The sequence below is a fragment of the Lodderomyces beijingensis genome (genome assembly GCF_963989305.1).
Source record: "Lodderomyces beijingensis strain CBS 14171 genome assembly, chromosome: 3".
Taxonomy (NCBI): domain Eukaryota; kingdom Fungi; phylum Ascomycota; class Pichiomycetes; order Serinales; family Debaryomycetaceae; genus Lodderomyces; species Lodderomyces beijingensis.
This window is the reverse complement of record NC_089972.1, coordinates 1,303,964-1,320,965: the sequence shown is the minus strand read 5'-3', so window position 1 is coordinate 1,320,965 and position 17,002 is coordinate 1,303,964. Positions and strand designations below refer to the sequence as shown.

The window sequence follows — 17,002 nt, the reverse complement described above, 5'->3', positions numbered from 1 at the left end:
AAAACGAAATCAGATGCCGTCGGTCTATATTAGAAAGAAAAAAGACAATAGAGAGAGTTTGTGTGGGTGTATCTGTGTATGTGTATGCGTTTGTTTGTTTCCGTCGTCTAGTTATATTGCATATACTGGCTGGTGGAGCTGAATTTCAAGTTACCCTTGATCACCTTATCCACAGCCTTTAGGAAATCCTTCTCGTTGGCCACTTTCCTCCTTGCTCTGATGGCAAACATACCAGCCTCGGTGCAAACGGATCGTAATTCGGCACCCGTGGCATTGGGACATAACCTCGATATAAGCTCCCATCTAATATCCTTCTCACAGCTCATGGTCTTGGAATGGATTCGGAAGATATTAGCACGTCCTTCCAAATCAGGCAACGAAAACTCCACTTTTCTATCGATTCTCCCTGGTCTCAATAACGCTGGGTCCAACGTGTTGGGTCTGTTTGTGGCAAACATAACCTTAATGTTTCCTCTTGGATCAAACCCATCCAACTGGGTAATCAACTCCAACATGGTTCTCTGCACTTCGTTATCACCACCGGCACCATCATCGAATCTAGCTCCCCCGATAGCATCAACTTCGTCAAAGAAAATAATACACGCTTTCTTGGTTCTCGCCATTTCAAACAATTCTCGAACCATTCTGGCACCTTCACCAACGTATTTCTGCACCAACTCCGAGCCAATGACCCTGATGAATGTAGCATCGGTACGATTCGCCACTGCTCTAGCGCACAACGTCTTACCCGTGCCCGGTGGTCCATACAACAAGATGCCCTTTGGCGGATCAATGCCCAACTTAACAAATCTCTCGGGGCTCAATAACGGCAACTCGACAACTTCTCTCAATTTTTCAATTTGCTCTTTACAGCCACCAACGTCGCTATACGTGACATCGGGCTTCTCTTCCACGGTCATCATCGTCACCGAAGGGTCGATTCTAGGCGGCAACGGTAACTGGATCTCATACTTGTGTCTATCCACACCAACCCTCATGCCCTCCTCGATATCAGTAGGCGAGACTCTTTCCCCTAAGCCAACGACAAACTTGGCAATCTGTTTGATGTTTATCACGTATTTCGCCTTGGTGTCGGCGTTTTGAAGCCCCGACGTGGGCACAGCTTGCTGTACCGGCTCGATGATCTTGGTGCATCTGGCAACTTGCAACGATTGTTCCTCTTGCATCCGCTGCTTATCCCCCAAGACATCCCATAAATGCGGTGGCGCTAAGCCAGTGTCGCTCTCCTTGATGCCAATGTTTTCTTTAATTCGCTCCTCTATGTCCTTCAAGTCCTTTTCAATGGTCTTGATCGACGAGGCGTACGGTGCTGCTCCATAGGTCTTCAACACTTGGATATCGCTTTCCGATAAGGGCACAATTTTCTCCTGGTCCTTCTCGTCTTCCTCTGCCGGCGCAATGTACTTGTCCCAATCAGCTTTTGGAGGCATTGTGTGGGGAAACTATATTAATAAATATATCTTCTTGTGATGGGGGGGCGGTTTTGGTATGTGCAGAAGTTGGAGTAGATGTTGGACTTCAAGCTTTTTGATCTTCTGGGTTACCAGTGGCGAGTCGGAAAGTCTCACTTGTGGTGTCTGCTTGTAAGGTGGCACTACCTTAGGTATCTTGGTAGCGCATGCGTTACTATTACTACTACTGCTACTAAACAATCTATTGACACACATGACAAAGGTCTGTTCAATATGCTCGAACGGTTGGAGGCACCGGAGGACACTCTTTTTCATCCAATGTAGTTTTAACGACGTCTCTGTAGTCTAGTCTTACAGGAGCACCAGACTTGGTTTGATAAGATAAGCTGTGTTTCCACCAATTAACGTCGTCTCTCTCGGGGTAATCTTCGCGAGCATGGGCACCTCTCGACTCCCTTCTCGCCGCAGCAGAAGCGGCAGTCTGCGTAGCGCAAGTCAACAAGTTTTGCAACTCCATCGTTTCAACCAAGTCGCTATTCCAGATCATCGACCTGTCGGAGACTCCGACATTGACAAAGTCCTTGTCCACCTCGTTGATATGCTCGACACATTCATCCAACGTCTCCTGGGTCCGGAAAACGGCGCAGCCCTTCTGCATCGTTTTCTGCATTTCTAGCCTCAAGGTGGCAGTTGACTTTGAGCCATTGGCAGTTCGCAATCTGTGGAGATTCTCAATCGACTCCTTGCCGAGCGTTGCGTCCATGGGCCTGAGTGGTGTCCCGGGCAACAACGAGTCGCGGATCGTGTGGGAGACGGCTCTGCCAAAGACAACCAAGTCCAACAAGGAGTTGGCGCCTAGTCTGTTTGCCCCATGAACTGACGCGCAGGCTACTTCACCGCACGCTAGCAAGCCTGGCACGACTTCATCTTCACCTTTGTCATTCTTTTTTATCACCTCGCCGTTCCATTTTGTAGGAATGCCACCCATGTTATAGTGGACCGTGGGTAAAATGGGAATTGGCTCTTTGGTAACGTCAACGCCAGCAAATATATGAGCCGTCTCGGATATACCAGGTAATCTCTCTTTTAAAACCGCGGGGGGAAGATGATGCAACTGTAAAAACATGTGGTCTTTCTCAGGCCCCACGCCTCTCCCTTCATTAATCTCCATGGTGATTGCTCTCGAGACAACATCTCTACATGCCAAGTCCTTGGCGGTTGGCGCATACCGTTCCATAAATCGTTCTCCTTCAGAGTTGACCAAAAAACCACCTTCTCCGCGGGCACCCTCGGTGATAAGGCAGCCAGAACCATAGATACCAGATGGGTGGAATTGAATAAACTCCAAATCTTCCAATGGTAAACCTGCTCTTGAAACCATGGCATAGCCATCTCCCGTGCACGTATGTGCAGAAGTACACGAAAAGTAAGCTCTTCCATAGCCACCAGTAGCAATGATAGTCTTGTGGGCTCTAAATCTATGCAAGGTTCCGTCTTCTTGGTTATAAGCAATGACGCCCACGCACTCGCCGTTTTGCATCAACAAGTCCATAGCGAAAAACTCAATGTAGAAATGACAATCGTGTCTTAGCGATTGGCCATAAAGCGAGTGCAACAACGCGTGTCCCGTTCTATCAGCCACGGCACAAGTCCGGTAAGCTTGGCCGCCTTTACCAAATTCCTTCGATTGTCCACCAAAGGCCCGTTGGTAGATTCTTCCTTCCTCGTTTCTCGAAAATGGCACACCGTAATTCTCAAGCTCGTATATAGTCACGGGGGCTTCCCTGGTCATATAATGTATGGCATCCTGATCACCTAGCCAATCGGAACCTTTGACGGTATCGTACATGTGCCAATGCCAATCGTCCTTGTGCATGTTGCCCAACGCAGCATTGATTCCACCCTGAGCAGCCACTGTGTGTGATCGCGTGGGGAACAATTTGGAAACGCATGCTGTTTTAAATCCGGCTTCGGAAAGGCCGAATGCAGCTCGGAGACCTGCTCCTCCTGCTCCAACAACCACGCAGTCGTATTCATGGTCGATGATTCTATACCGCGGAAGTGGAAACGCCTTACTCAGCGGTGCTTCCTTCCCGGATACATTGGAGCCGACAATTTGTCGCCATGTTGAAGTGGCGGAAAATAATCGTCTAGTGACTAGCGAATGGTGTGGGAGGTGCATATATTATGGGGCTGGTGTGAAGTGTAGATTCTTTTTTTTTATTTCCCGGTCAAGCTTCAATATTCGTGAAATATATTTACTGATTGGAATTATTTGGTGATTTGCAACAAAGTTCAACCCAGAACACCTTTTTACGCCTAAAAAAAGAGACTATACAAGGGGCATCCATCATGAGAGCTCTTTAACTCAAAAAACCAATAAGAAAGAGAAGAAAGAGAAGAAAGAGAAAGAAAAAGATGTCATTTCCTTCCCATAAAATAGGAGTGCATATTTTTCAACAATCTATGATTTAAAATCTATAAGATGCTCTGGTGCAAGTAGTGGTAACACTCCACTAGAGCTTTCCAATGGCAAAAGGCAGCCACCACGACAAGAACGTGGAAGATTTGGTGCGAGTGTCCGAAAATGTCAAATCTTCCTGGCGAAAACAAGTACTCTTCTGAGTCCAAATGGCCCAAGCTCTCGGGAAATCTCATTGCATAGAGAACGGCACCGAGAATGTAAAACACTCCTTCCAAAATTAACCATACCATGCCACACCTCGCTTTTGTAGTCTCGAATCCAAACATGCGTATTGCATTTGCAACAGGCAAGACCCCAGAAAGGCCAAACAAGATAAACATGGCTGACCTGAAAGGGCGGTAGTAGTTCTTGGAGAATTCTGGATGCAACGTAAACACAGTACAGGTGGTTCCGAAAACCAACGTCAATGCAATAAAGACCCACTTCTGAAGTGGGAAGTCATAGTATGCAAATAAGATGATTGATATCAAAGAGGACGAGATCAAAATGATGATGCCAAAGTAATCTAGCTGGTTCCCAAAGCGACTGACTTTATGAGAATGGGACTTCATGCAATGAAATATCGAAGACATAAACAAGCAGAATGTGCATGCCAAGGCAAACTGGAGAAAATTGAGCTTTTCCCAGATGCCCAAGTAGTTATCGTACATGGTCAATCGGAAATTTATATAGTATAGTATCACCCAGAAGGAAATGCTCGATGGAAGCAAGTGGGAGTAGATATTGACGGTTTCGTTATGCAAATACCCCAACGATTTGAAACTGGCCCAATACGAAGATGTCTCTTTTACGTAGCCCGACTTGATAAAGTGGTTATCCTGCTGCCACTTGTCAAGTTCATGGTAGAAAGCGAGTCGTCTTGCTGCTGGATCGGGTCCAGTTAATGGAGTCGTTGCCGTGGCAGTTGCTGGCTCTTTGCTTCTGTTTTTCATAGTTGTATTCGAATCCCTCATCCTTGATATAGAGAAAAAGAAAACCACCGTCGATTCATACCAGAATTGCCTGGTTTCGTTTCTCTAATTGTTTTCTTTGGTTTACTTTTGGGTCTCTTTCGATCAAGGTTGGACTAGGGATTTGTTGGGTCTGGGAACAATAGCACCAGATAATCAAAAATCTCAGATCTTAAAGTCGGGCCCTTTTATTTTTATTTCTTTTTCTTTTCGGCTTCTCTGCCGAGGATGCCGGATTAATCTTCAAGCCGCACCGCACTGACCTGCCTATTCAAGAACAGTTCCACCACTACATTATCGAACTATATATGCTGTTTAAATTTCCGTCTATATGATTTATTGTTTTCTTTTTTATTTTTATGCAAAGGAGGGAGGTATGTTCTCGCAAATGTCGGAGTAGGCATCGAGCTTTTCGCCGATGTTCACCAGGCCACTTTGGGGTCGAGTAGATTTTCTCAACCGGTCAATCTTCTTATCAAACACTTCACCCGTGTAAAAGATTTTCCACTGCGATTCGGGAGAGCTTATGCATCCGCAGCATCTTTCAAAATACCACTTGTTGACCGGGTTGACTTTTCTTGATCTCCAGATGAGTTCAGTCGGGTGCGACTGCAAAATGATCTTGAAGATGATATCGGCCAAACCGGGGAGGCCCTGGTTGCGCTTGGCGATGGCGAACTTGTCCAAGTAAGCAATACTCTCGCCCTGTTTCTTGCTATGTTCCCAAGTGATGATGGCAGCTCCGTCGTAGTCGCCAACGAGAATAAACGTGGCTAGGTTGTCGTTAATACGCTGGAAATACTCGTCGACCTTCAAAGGCTTGCCAAACGAGTCATTCAATAAGCTCACCAACTTGTCCTTTTCGACAACCTTGTCTTGAAACAAGTTTGCCATCGTGAGGTCTCTGCCGTAGCTATCGCGATCAAAGATCTGCACATCGACACCTTTCTTGATTATAGTGGTGGACACCTGCGGCGTGCGCTTGTTGGTGCTAGGAAGGGAGGACGATATAATCGACCGGTCAGTCAAGACATTGTATATGATGGGATTCAACTGGTCGTTGTTGATGGACATGATTTCCGGTGTCGTTACAATACCCGTTGTTTCATCATTCCCGGACTTGTCTCTAATAAAAGTAAGGATCTCGTTCATGCTGTTCAAATTGTCAACGTGCAAATCTCTCAATTTAGGCTCAATGTGGCCGATAAAGAGCTCGGATAAGATTTCGGAGTACTCCTGCGACAAATTGACAAACACGTGGCTGGTTTGGTTTCGTTCAATCGAGGGGATCCCCCCGAGAGGATCAATCATCACAATCTTTTCCACAGTCAAAAGATCAGTGGTTCTTTTCTCAATCAATGCCGAGCATAGCGAATACAAAAGCGCATTGCATTTGAGAAACTCTTGCATCGTGTTGTCGGCATTGAAAACAATTGGTTGTATGATTGGAACGATGCCTTGGTACAATGGAATCAAAATCAGCTCCAAGCTGTCCATGCTGATGCGTCCGTCTTTGGACGTGAACAAATTTCGCAAAACAGTTGCTTTGAGGTCCTGTTGTTCCTCGGGTTTCCCAAGAATCGAGAGCATCTTGTTGGCTTGGTCAATCATGTACAACTCATTCTTTTTGAAAGAGTCTGTAGGTAGATGATCATAATCCAAAAGTATTATCGGCGAGATTCCCAACGTTATTAGTCTTTTAAAAGTCTCGGCAATGCCTTTCCATTGCCTTAGGGTGATGCTGGGGAATTTTATTTTAAATATGGCCAATCTCAATGGAATTTTTTTCAATTTCACCTCTTCTCCATCGTAAATGTTGGTGAATGGGTTTTGGTTGCTCAAAAAGCGCCTGATAAACAAGTCCCGCTGGTTATCTCTGCGGCTTAAAGTTGATTGCTCATTGCCGGAACTGGCTTTTGCAAATTCCAAGTCTGGAAAATCAAACTGGTTTTGGTATTTTAACAAATAGTTTTTTGCTTCCCTCTTTGTTGTCGTGGACTTGAGAATGGACAAGATCAAGTTTCTTTTTGCATCAGTGACGGCCTTGTGTGTCTCAAAATTTGATATAAACTGGCGGTTCAAAGTCCTGATCTTGCTCATGAACGTGGGAAACTCTCTTGGTGACGTGTGGAGCTGTGTGGAGCTGGGGAGTGTGTTGGCAGATGTGTGGTTTGAAAATCTCTCTGGCGCGCTTAATCTTGTTCTTGTTGTATTTGATGAGACCCGAGTGGGGAGGGATGACGAACAACAAAGAGGTTATCAAAAAATGGGAGACGACGAAGCGTTGGGGGGGGGTACTTCTCATTTCAATACACGTACACCACTCTAGATGGTTAATTTTTGATAATCCTCGACTTTATATATCTCTACAAATGGTTTTGCTGCCTCTATGCCTCTTCGTCAGAATTATACATTTCCTCGTCATTGTCATCTTTAAACTTTGTCAATGTGCCATGAAGTACTCGGAGTTTGTTCATGACGGGAATGACAAACGGCCTCATCTCGTTGATCTCCATTAGCGACAACCCATTCAACTGGATATTCGACTCGTTCAACTCCTTCAACCCTTTTCTGGATTTGATCAATCTGATCTCGCGCAAGTCCTGGAGCACCGACCTCAAATCGTCCGAGGAGTCCGCCAAATCGTTCGATGCATGAGTCAAGAGGATCTTGGATAGTTCAAGCCAGTTCCAAGGTAGCTCGCTGAATTGGCCCGGCTTGCGGATCTCGTCGTCGTACTTGCTCTTCAAAAAACTCACTGTTAGCCACTTTGGCGGCACTATGTTGCACTTGTCCTGCCCCTTTAAGATCAATGCAACCCACAAGGGTACTTTCTCCCTCTTCATGGCTTTCAAATTGGGTACCCTTGTCTGTAAAAAGTTAGTATCTTGTTGTGGGTCAACATTTGCCGGAACGTGTTGGTTTTGAAAAAATAGACATACCCCTATGAGGTCTACCTTGTGGACCGAATACCGCGGTAGTATAGTTATAAGCTCATTTTCTGCAAAAAACTTGATCTCTGTTGGAGTGAGATTACTCTGAAGCTGTGACGGCAACACCATGATGATGATGACTCTAGGGGTATCTGTTATATCACCATGAGTAGATGGTGCCTTGAAATCTTTAGATCGCGTCTAACTCATTCTCGGAGGCCAAAAAAAAAAAAATAAACGGCTACAGCCAACATTATCCCCCCAGGTACCACACCTCCACCTGGTTCACCGACCGCAAACATGTACACCGCCATAGCAAGAAAAGGCACTCGTACTTTCCACTCTTGATCCTTAGCTACCGCGTAGACTGCCTTTACTAACTTTTGGCATTTCTGAGGAAAAAAGCACTCGTGTACCAAAACAGCTTACAAATTTGAACAACTTTACTCCATTTTTTGACAAATATGCTGCAAAAAGGACAAAAAAGACAAAACCCCCATTTTTTCCATCTTTTTTTGTTTTGATTCAATCATAAGGCGTACAGACGTTATATTCAGTACCCCCAAACTGATTTTCATCTTCCAAAATGGCCAGATGTCTCATTTAAAGAGATTCCCATCAGCAATCTGTGGTTGCAAAATCCAATTTACAATGTTTATTTTTCGGTGCAACCGCACCATTTCGAATCTCACTGCCGCCATATTTTCTATTTTTTTTTTTGATTTTTTTTATTTGTTGACGCTACTATTGACAATCTTTATTACATTCTACTTCATTACACCTACTGCTTATTTTTTATTGTTCATTCTAGACTTTTTGAGTTTGAATGTCGACGTCTTTCCGGCTGTCATGACCTTCTTCTTCTTTGCCGGCTTTGGTCCATCTTCCACCTTGGCAAACGGATCAAATGATCGTTTCTTTTTATTTTCCTTCTTGTTGTCGCTGGATCCGATGAGGATCTTGTCAGCATTGGCATAGTCAACTGCTGGACTGTCTTCTTGCTCCGGTTGTTTCAGAGGCTTGTTCGCGGTCTTGTTCTTGCGGAGGGTGATTACCTCGTCTGGGTTAATCCTTTTATCGGCGTTAAAGAGTTTTTGTTGTCCAGTCAACTCTTTTTCCTCTCTAGGTGCCTCTATTGCCGTTGCTGCTGCCTGGGGAGTTTCAGATGCACGTTCTTCCTCTTCCTCAAGCACCGAATGCGATGAAACGTAAAATTCACTCAATAGACGTTGCGAGCTTTCAAAGCGTTCACGCAAGTCGTCAAGGCTCCTTTTCACAAGATCTCCGCCCGATACTTCAAACACAAAAGGCGCAGCCAGGTTATTTTTTGCTTTTCGAGAGGACTGCATCTCGTTGTCGACACCGGGAACGTCAAAAACAAAAGACGACGCGGCTAGTAAGGCTGGCTGTTCAAACATTGTGCTTGACAGAGTCAAAAGCTTCTCAAACACAGCACCAATCTTGCCTGCATCTAGCGTCGGCTCGCTGACAGTGGCGTCGTTATTGTGCCATCTGTCAACCAAGTCCCAGTCATTCTGCTCACTATCTCTTTTAGACTGCTCAATCAATTCTGCAATCTCCCTAGCGTGTAACCGAACATGTTCTGTTACAAAGGAAGGCACGTTTATGATTCTACTAGAGTCGACTGGACCTTCCAACATGGCCAAAGCAACGAGCAACTGGTTGGGCATGATGTAGCGAACGGACTCGTCTTCTGCCTTGGCAACCATATCCCTGTAGTTGTACAACACCTCAACAAGATGTTTCTTGAATGCTGGCACGTTGTATTGGTAAATTATTGACCCCCATGGTTCTTTGGGGTTTGAAGACATGACGGGACAAGTCACTTGGCTGCTAAAGTTGGTTGTGAGTGGACGGAATTTAGTGTATTCGAATCTCCTTTTGGCAACTTGCCTGGACTCAAACAAGACACGAGGCAACTTGTCCTGCTTAATCAACATATTTCGAAGCTGATCGTAAATGAACAATAAGAAATGGGTATCGGACCGGGCATATGCCATCATGGGTGGCGATAATGGCCTTATTCTCCAATCAGCCAACTGATATGTTTTCGATGTTCTGAAATGTGCAAACGTATCCAAGAGATACTGCAATGAAAATTTTGGAAATCCAAGTTGCCTAGAGGCATGGTAGGTGTCAAACAATGACACAACGTATAGCCCCAAGTCTCTCTGGAGCCAGATTATATCCATGAATGCGCCATGAAACACTTTGACAATATTGCTGTTGGTAAAGACAACGTTCAACTTAGATAATTCGTCCCGAAGTGCGAGGGTATCAATCACCCAATCCTTTTCACGATTTGAAATCTGCATCAAACAAACCAACCCATAGTAGGATCTGTAGTCGTGGTGTTCTAAATCCACGGCTATCGCCTCCAGACGTTCGAGTTCCTCAATCATTATGTCTAAAGCTTCAACGGTGTCCACCCAGATAGCTTGAGTGGTTGCCCAGTCAGTAGGAGGTATGGGTTCGGCTTTTTCGAGCACTGCTGCCGGATATGGCTGTTGGTCTATTTCAAATTGGTAAGGGTGGGGATAGAATGCAGGCTCCACGATTTCCACTGTGTCTTCGTAGACCGGTGCTGGGTTAACGAGTTTGCTCACCGACTCTAGGCTTTGCAAAGCGTTGGGTTTCGAGGTCAATTTGGGTTTAAAAGGCTCCTGCTCCGAGTTGTCAACCGGTGTTTTGAAAAGAAGCTGGGGCTTGGCAATCCTCCCATTCTTTTCGTCATCCTGGCCCTTGCTGCCATGCAAACCGTCCTCTAAATACTGTTTCTGGGGCTGGCCACTATTCGATAGCAGTCTATCCCTCTGGTCTATGGTGTAATCTATTTTTTCAAAGATGGAGTCGATAATGTTGCCAATGGGGTTCCAAGCCGAGTCGCTAGCAATGTTGTCCTCGCCAAACTTGAGACGCTCAACTCTATTGTCGCTCGACGACGTACATCGTAGAAGGCCATTCACTATCGACAAGAGCTCTTCACTCCTCTGATCGATTTCTTTCCCCACGGATGCATCGACCGATTTGTGAAACTTGACGTCCTGTGCTGCCAAAGAGCTGGCTGCTCTGATCACGGGCATTAGTTTTGGCAAGACGTTACTAAACTCATCGTCTTTCAGCAGCGACGACGATGACGACGACATAATGGACAGTTGAAGAGGAGATAGGTAAGGGGAGGTATTAGGGCAGGTTGAATTTTTTTTTCCTTTTCACTTTGCTCTACTAATGTGTGTGGTTGTGTGAAACGTATTCTCCTGAAAGCGTTACAACCTCCATCGCGCTCCAGAGACGGTTTTTGATCTCATCTCATTTCTTTTCAAGTCTACATCCTTCACCCTGCAATTCAGGTTTCACGGCACTTACACATAGACACAAGCACACTGTATTTTGTTTTAAGAAATAAAAGAGAAACCATGTATACGTGCAACACTTGCAATTTACAGTTTCCAGAGTCCGATGACCAGAGGAACCACATGAAATCAGAATGGCATCGGTATAACTTAAAGAGAAAAGTTGCACAACTACCTCCGATTACAGAGGATTTGTTTCAAAGTAAAGTTGCTACGTTGCAACGGAAAGATGACACCAACTCGAAAGACAAGGACAACAAGCAGACGACAAAGAAGGAGCAGCGTCGAAAGGAAAAAGAGGCCCTTCTGGAGAAGAAAAGAGCAATCTTGGAACAGGCAAAGAGAGCCATGATGGCCGAGAGGGGCGGAAACCAACCAGTTCTGGCCCAGGAGGAGGAGGAGGAGGAGGAGGAGGTTGTTTCTCCCGTGACTGATTCAAGCAATCAAGACGCCACAAATGGTTCCGCAGCAAAAGAGGCGGATAGCATAACATCTCAGGAGGATGAAAAAGAGCTTACGCAAGAGGAAGAGGAAGAGAAGCTTTTGAAACAGAAGCTCGCGCAAAAGACGGAAATTCCTCCCACCACTTGTCTCTTTTCACACCCCAAATACAATCACCAATTCGACTCTGTGGATGAAAATGTCGAACATATGTTCAAGAAGCACGGTCTTTATATACCCGAGCAGAGCTACTTGGTAGATAAGAAAGGATTGATTGAATATTTAGCGGAAAAGATTGGGTTTGGGTTCTGCATCGCTTGCAACTACCAAGGAAGAAACGCAGAGGCCGCGAGAGAGCACATGCAAACAAAGAGGCACATGAGGATTCCTTATGAAAGCGACGATGAAAAATTGGAAATTTCCAAATTTTACGACTTTTCGTCAACTTACGACGACGACGACGACGAGGAGGTGATTTCTTCTCAGCAAGGGGACGAGGAAGAGTGGGAGGATGTCAGTGGCGATGAAGATGTTGAAGCAGACGAGGAGGAGGAGCTTCCTCCATCGGATAGAGACGCTATTTTGCAAAATGGAACCGAGTTGATTCTCCCGTCCGGTGCTATTATTGGCCACAGATCCAACGCTAGATATTACAGACAGAACTTGGCGCCAGAGCGCGAGTTGTCCGAAGGACAGGGCACGGTGATTGCAGCAGAGACGAGACACATGCTCACGTTGAAGGATAGACAAGAGTTGGCTGGAAAGAGGAGGACTTGGAAGTCGGAAAAGAAGAGCGAAGATATCAACGACAGAAGGGCCGCCAAATTCATCAATAACCAGCCGCATTATAGAGATCAATTGTTACAATAGCCGGTTTAGATCTATCTATACTTTTCTATTCTAGTCTTTTTCATTTATCATTATTAATATTTATAATTCTAAATTTAAATGCAAAGAGTGATTGTAGAAACAATAATGTCCGTTAGTAAATTAACAAAGACCATCCAGCTTCCGAAGTACAACAATTTCGGAGAAAATACTGTCCAGACAAAAAGGTGAAACCTCAAGTTTATGCACGATACCATCAAGCTCACAGCTGATATCGAATAAAAGAATAGCAGGACAAGCGACTTGACTAGGAGAACCGAGTTCTTTAACCCTGCATAGTTGGTCAAGTCGACTTTGGAGTCCTTCTCGAATGATGTCACGCTTGGCTCGTAAATCAACTGCAACGATGAAAGGGACCAGAAAAGAGGGCCTGCAAAATTCGATACAAAGGTCAATACCCCGACAGAAATAACATTATAGGACAGTATGCCGTTGTACGCGTTTGTCAAATCGACAGTCGCCAACGAGTTGGTGTTGCCCGTGGCAAAGAATGTAAAGTTCTGCAAGACTATAGTCAGCGCCGCAATGACAAGGATTCGCTGGTCAATGTTTGAGGAGTAATAAGCTGTCACGAATTTCGACATTGAAAACTTTGCCACCATGCAGAATAAGAACAAGGGAATGTTTGTGGCTCTTGTTTGATGGATCAAGAAAAGCGTGAGGGTGTTTGCGACGAGGGTGATGTTGCCTCGGCCGCGCTGACTTTGTCCTTGACTTTGATTTTGCAATCTCCGCCAAAGCAAATTAAACGCAGCCGCGGCAACTAAAGTGTACAGAGCCCATCTAGAAAGTTGGATGCTGGCTGCTTGGAAAAGGAACTTCATATGAGGATCGGTTGCGCTAGCTTCTAGGCTGAGTTCAATGCCAAAATTGCTGAAAATCCAGAGCACAAATTCGTTCAATATTGGAGGCAACGATCCACCATCGACATAGTATTGGACGGCTTTGAACAGGTACGATGTCAATGTCGCGGTTGAAATAGCCACAAAAAATACCATCGAGCCAATGCGATCGCCTAATGCACCCAACTTGTTAACTCGTCCATCATTTTCTCTTGCTTGAATTACAGTTACAGCTGCGCAAACCAAATACGTCGATGTGATTAGAAACCATAAAAGTGTCCCGTTTGACTGACTCAAGAACCCCGAGATGGTATACGCAGAAAGCCATTTTTGACCGGCTAGGTTCCAAGATTGGAGAACTCGAAGACTCGAGGTCAAGGCAAGCAACAAAGCAAAATTGCGCCTTTTCTCAGAAAGTTTCAAAAGCGAGGTACCCATGCAAAAGCAGCCTAGATAGGTGGCAAAGGTCCAGATTTGGTGCTCTTCTTCAATCAAAGATGACCCATGGAAGTGAATCGCATAAATAAGAGTGAAAATTGGGAAAATTGCAATCTTGGCGGGGCTCAATTTTGCAAATTGGTAAAAATACAAGGTGAACCAAACCAAAACAGCTATAGCCGAAATGATGACAATCGTGGTTCCCCGATAAATGTCCTGGTAATTGTACTCGGTAGCAGAAGAGGCCAACTCGCTTTGCACTTCTGCTAAAAGTTCGTAGTAGGCGTCAGTCAGTTGCGTTGAATTGATGGATTTTTGCCATTTCTCCCACAAGGGACCGTGGCCCTGGCCGTGGCCGTTCTTGGCAGCATAGAGCTCCATTATTTGGTGGCAGTTCTCCAACATGATATCCGACCATTGCTCCTCACGCCACTGACCAAGTATTTCTCGCGGAAGGACCCCCAACGAGTTTTTTGGGATTGGGAAATTCAACAAGCTAGCCACCATGGGCACAAGATCAATTTGCAAAATGTTGTGATAATATGAGTATTCCAGTGATGGGTGGTGTTTTGACTGCGATATGCTGTCCACTTTAAGTTTTGGCGAAATCAAGACCATTGCAGCAGAAGTTTCTCCCTCCGAGGAGCCTCCATGGTTGCCAACGTCATTCATTCCATGGTCACCCATTAGAATAAACAAAGTGTCACTGTTCTTTTCAATGAATTCGTAAAGCCTCTTTGCAATAGCATCCATTTCCTTCTGCTTGTCCTTCATGTATATTGACTTTGCACCGCCCTTGTGTCCGATATGGTCCAAGCCCAAATAATGCAAAATCAAACCATCCCAATCTTGTTTCCCCTTATCCTCGCTTAATTGACGATCCAAATGGCGAGTCACATTGAGATCCACCTCGGTAAAGTCGCTCACGAAAAAGGAGTTTGTTCCTTCAAACTCGGTGAATTGGTCAGGGAATAGTTTTAGCCACGTGTCGTCTCCGAAAAAATTGATGCTTTTATTTTGTAGCTTGAACTGGTGTATCCACGAGTCCTGATTGTACATGCCCTGGGAGTCATCGTAGTCGTCTGCGACATTCAATATGGCGTCGAGAAAACTCGGCGTGCCACCAGTTGTGATTCCCTTGAGACGTGGTAGAGTCACCGTGGGGGGGTTCGAAAACGCGGTAAATGGAATGGCGTGGCCTTGGGAGATCAAATCCTGCACAAACGTGAAGCCCGACTCCTCTCCAAAACAGAAATCTGAACGCATTGCGTCCACCACCATGAGAATGAACTTGTTGAAATGCGGTTTGCCATTTTCATCTAGAAACGGGGACGTGGATGAGTTTCCTTGAGAAAAGGTGTTGAACCCTGGAAGAACGACTTTGGAAGGGAAAAACCCTCGTAGAAACAACAAGTAGCCAGCAATATTGCTAAAACATAATATCAAGAACCCAACCCATTTCAAATTGAGTGTTTGCAACATGGAACACTGGAAGCTGGAGGGGGAGGGCTAGAAAGCGTGAGGAGACGTAGGTGGTGTTTGACAGCCTTTGGAAATGTGCTGCCTGGGTCTGTTTTCTTCTGTCGCGTCCAATTTTTTTTTTTCGCAACCGCATGCTGAAAAGTGACACGGAGTTATTTAAAGGACATCATGAACTATGCCACCCTCAAGTGTGAAAAGGTGTTACAGCATAGACTTTGAAGAAGTTGTAATGGAGATCATCTCTTGCAATTTTGGTCCAAGTTGCAGCCCCTCTGCGATTGGATTTTTTTTTTCTATCTTTTGTAAGAAAATGGCAAAGTGACGGGAACGTGACGGGACAGGGTATGACCTGGCCAGGATGTGATCTGAACTGAGACATCAACTTGCATCTGCGTTTGTTGACTTGTATATTTCTCCTGCATATCTACTGCCACATACCTGGGACTTTGCATAACCCCAATTGCTAGCGATTGGATCCTTTTTTGGCAGAACAAAGGACCAGATTTGTGACAGGTTTGGAGGTTTGGAGGTTAGGAGAGTTGGGGGATCCGAAACTAATTTTTAGTGTCGTGTGACCTTTAAAGAAATTTGGAAATCAAACAAGCAGCACAATCCATAGAATACCACCACCCCCCCCTCCCCCCCCCACTGCGTGGTCGAACTGTTTCCTGTCACACAACTCAACTATGCGAATGTGGAGTTGAGTTTACCTACCAATTTCGTATCTTTGTAGGTTGCGAAAAGGAGGTCTCCGACGTGAAGATCAACAGTGTCTACTTGGACCGTTTAGGCTTCCACTTGAACGTTTGCGTTTTCTCATTTCCTGACATGGCCATTATTTCCGAGCACCAGAAAGAATCGCTTTCAAAAACTCCAGTCAACTGAGTTACACCCTGCAAGGTAAAAATAAAAAAATGGAGAAAACGGTCAGAACTTGAAAAAACTCCGCAAGTTGCAAAATTTTACGAGAATGACAAGGAAAGTTGTGGATCGGGGCTACGGACAAAAACAGCAACACCCGTTTTCCTCTTTTGGCTCCAGCGATCGACTTCAGAGGTGGTCAAGAGATATCGATAGTGGTGGGATATGGGTACCGATAAAGAGTTCTATGAGTTTCAGCTACCGAATCTCTTGGTCTTTTCATTTCAGGTGCAAATGGAAGTCGCATCTCACTTACCCGATTAGGCTATACATTTTGCGGTTTCACCCGAAGCCCACCCCGTGCGAACAAAACCAGAAGGACTTTCAAGTGTTCGCTTGGCGTGAGGAGAGCCTCCAGTGGGTGGGATCAAGTCGGGCTCGTAAGCGAACAAACACTACAGACGTATATGTGGACTTTTTGGGTGTACGTCTGTTTGTTTCTATGCGCATGGATGGCCGTTGAACTTCTTTCAGCCCTGTTTTTTTCTTTTTTTTCACTGTAAACTCTACCGACCACGGCCGCCAGTAATCTACAAAAACGATGTTGATAACACACAGCGGGGACCAAAAGCCAAAATCTCCCTCGTCAAGACGAGATCCTGAAATCTTCTTGAGGTTCAATTCTTTTTCGTCTTTTTTTTTTCCACACAAAAAAGGCAATTGAAATGGCGTTTTTTCTTATCTTGAAATCAATCAATTGCACGGGGTACTTAATTTTTTTTTCTTTTTTTTCACAATATTGGAAACATGCATCGTTTTCTAGGAGAGGGAGGAGAAGAAGAAGGTGATGGTTTGCGTAATCTCAATTAGAAAAT

At 45.1% G+C, this 17,002-nt stretch overlaps 8 protein-coding genes across 8 annotated transcripts; 1 reads left to right on the top strand and 7 right to left on the bottom strand. All coding sequences in view use genetic code 12, as the record gives it.

The window, feature by feature from the left end:
• Positions 1-107: 107 nt before the first annotated feature.
• Positions 108-1,451, bottom strand: LODBEIA_P26480 (uncharacterized protein; the record flags this gene model as incomplete). Its single annotated transcript, XM_066972670.1, has 1 exon — positions 108-1,451. One exon carries the CDS (start codon positions 1,449-1,451, stop codon positions 108-110), a length of 1,344 nt encoding a protein of 447 aa, XP_066829586.1.
• A 250-nt stretch (positions 1,452-1,701) lies between these two features.
• On the bottom strand, positions 1,702-3,615 carry LODBEIA_P26470 (uncharacterized protein; the record flags this gene model as incomplete). The annotated part of the gene is made up of 1 exon (XM_066972669.1): positions 1,702-3,615. The coding sequence occupies one exon, from the start codon at positions 3,613-3,615 to the stop codon at positions 1,702-1,704; it is 1,914 nt and encodes a 637-aa protein (XP_066829585.1).
• Positions 3,616-3,911: 296 nt separating this feature from the next.
• Positions 3,912-4,871, bottom strand: LODBEIA_P26460 (uncharacterized protein; the record flags this gene model as incomplete). Its single annotated transcript, XM_066972668.1, has 1 exon — positions 3,912-4,871. One exon carries the CDS (start codon positions 4,869-4,871, stop codon positions 3,912-3,914), a length of 960 nt encoding a protein of 319 aa, XP_066829584.1.
• Positions 4,872-5,225: 354 nt separating this feature from the next.
• On the bottom strand, positions 5,226-6,968 carry LODBEIA_P26450 (uncharacterized protein; the record flags this gene model as incomplete). The annotated part of the gene is made up of 1 exon (XM_066972667.1): positions 5,226-6,968. One exon carries the CDS (start codon positions 6,966-6,968, stop codon positions 5,226-5,228), a length of 1,743 nt encoding a protein of 580 aa, XP_066829583.1.
• A 287-nt stretch (positions 6,969-7,255) lies between these two features.
• LODBEIA_P26440 (uncharacterized protein) lies at positions 7,256-7,930 on the bottom strand (the record flags this gene model as incomplete). The annotated part of the gene is made up of 2 exons (XM_066972666.1): positions 7,256-7,738; positions 7,811-7,930. The coding sequence occupies 2 exons, from the start codon at positions 7,928-7,930 to the stop codon at positions 7,256-7,258; spliced, it is 603 nt and encodes a 200-aa protein (XP_066829582.1).
• Positions 7,931-8,589: 659 nt separating this feature from the next.
• Positions 8,590-10,968, bottom strand: LODBEIA_P26430 (uncharacterized protein; the record flags this gene model as incomplete). The annotated part of the gene is made up of 1 exon (XM_066972665.1): positions 8,590-10,968. One exon carries the CDS (start codon positions 10,966-10,968, stop codon positions 8,590-8,592), a length of 2,379 nt encoding a protein of 792 aa, XP_066829581.1.
• Positions 10,969-11,238: 270 nt separating this feature from the next.
• On the top strand, positions 11,239-12,486 carry LODBEIA_P26420 (uncharacterized protein; the record flags this gene model as incomplete). Its single annotated transcript, XM_066972664.1, has 1 exon — positions 11,239-12,486. One exon carries the CDS (start codon positions 11,239-11,241, stop codon positions 12,484-12,486), a length of 1,248 nt encoding a protein of 415 aa, XP_066829580.1.
• A 74-nt stretch (positions 12,487-12,560) lies between these two features.
• Positions 12,561-15,266, bottom strand: LODBEIA_P26410 (uncharacterized protein; the record flags this gene model as incomplete). Its single annotated transcript, XM_066972663.1, has 1 exon — positions 12,561-15,266. One exon carries the CDS (start codon positions 15,264-15,266, stop codon positions 12,561-12,563), a length of 2,706 nt encoding a protein of 901 aa, XP_066829579.1.
• Between the last annotated feature and the right edge of the window lie 1,736 nt (positions 15,267-17,002).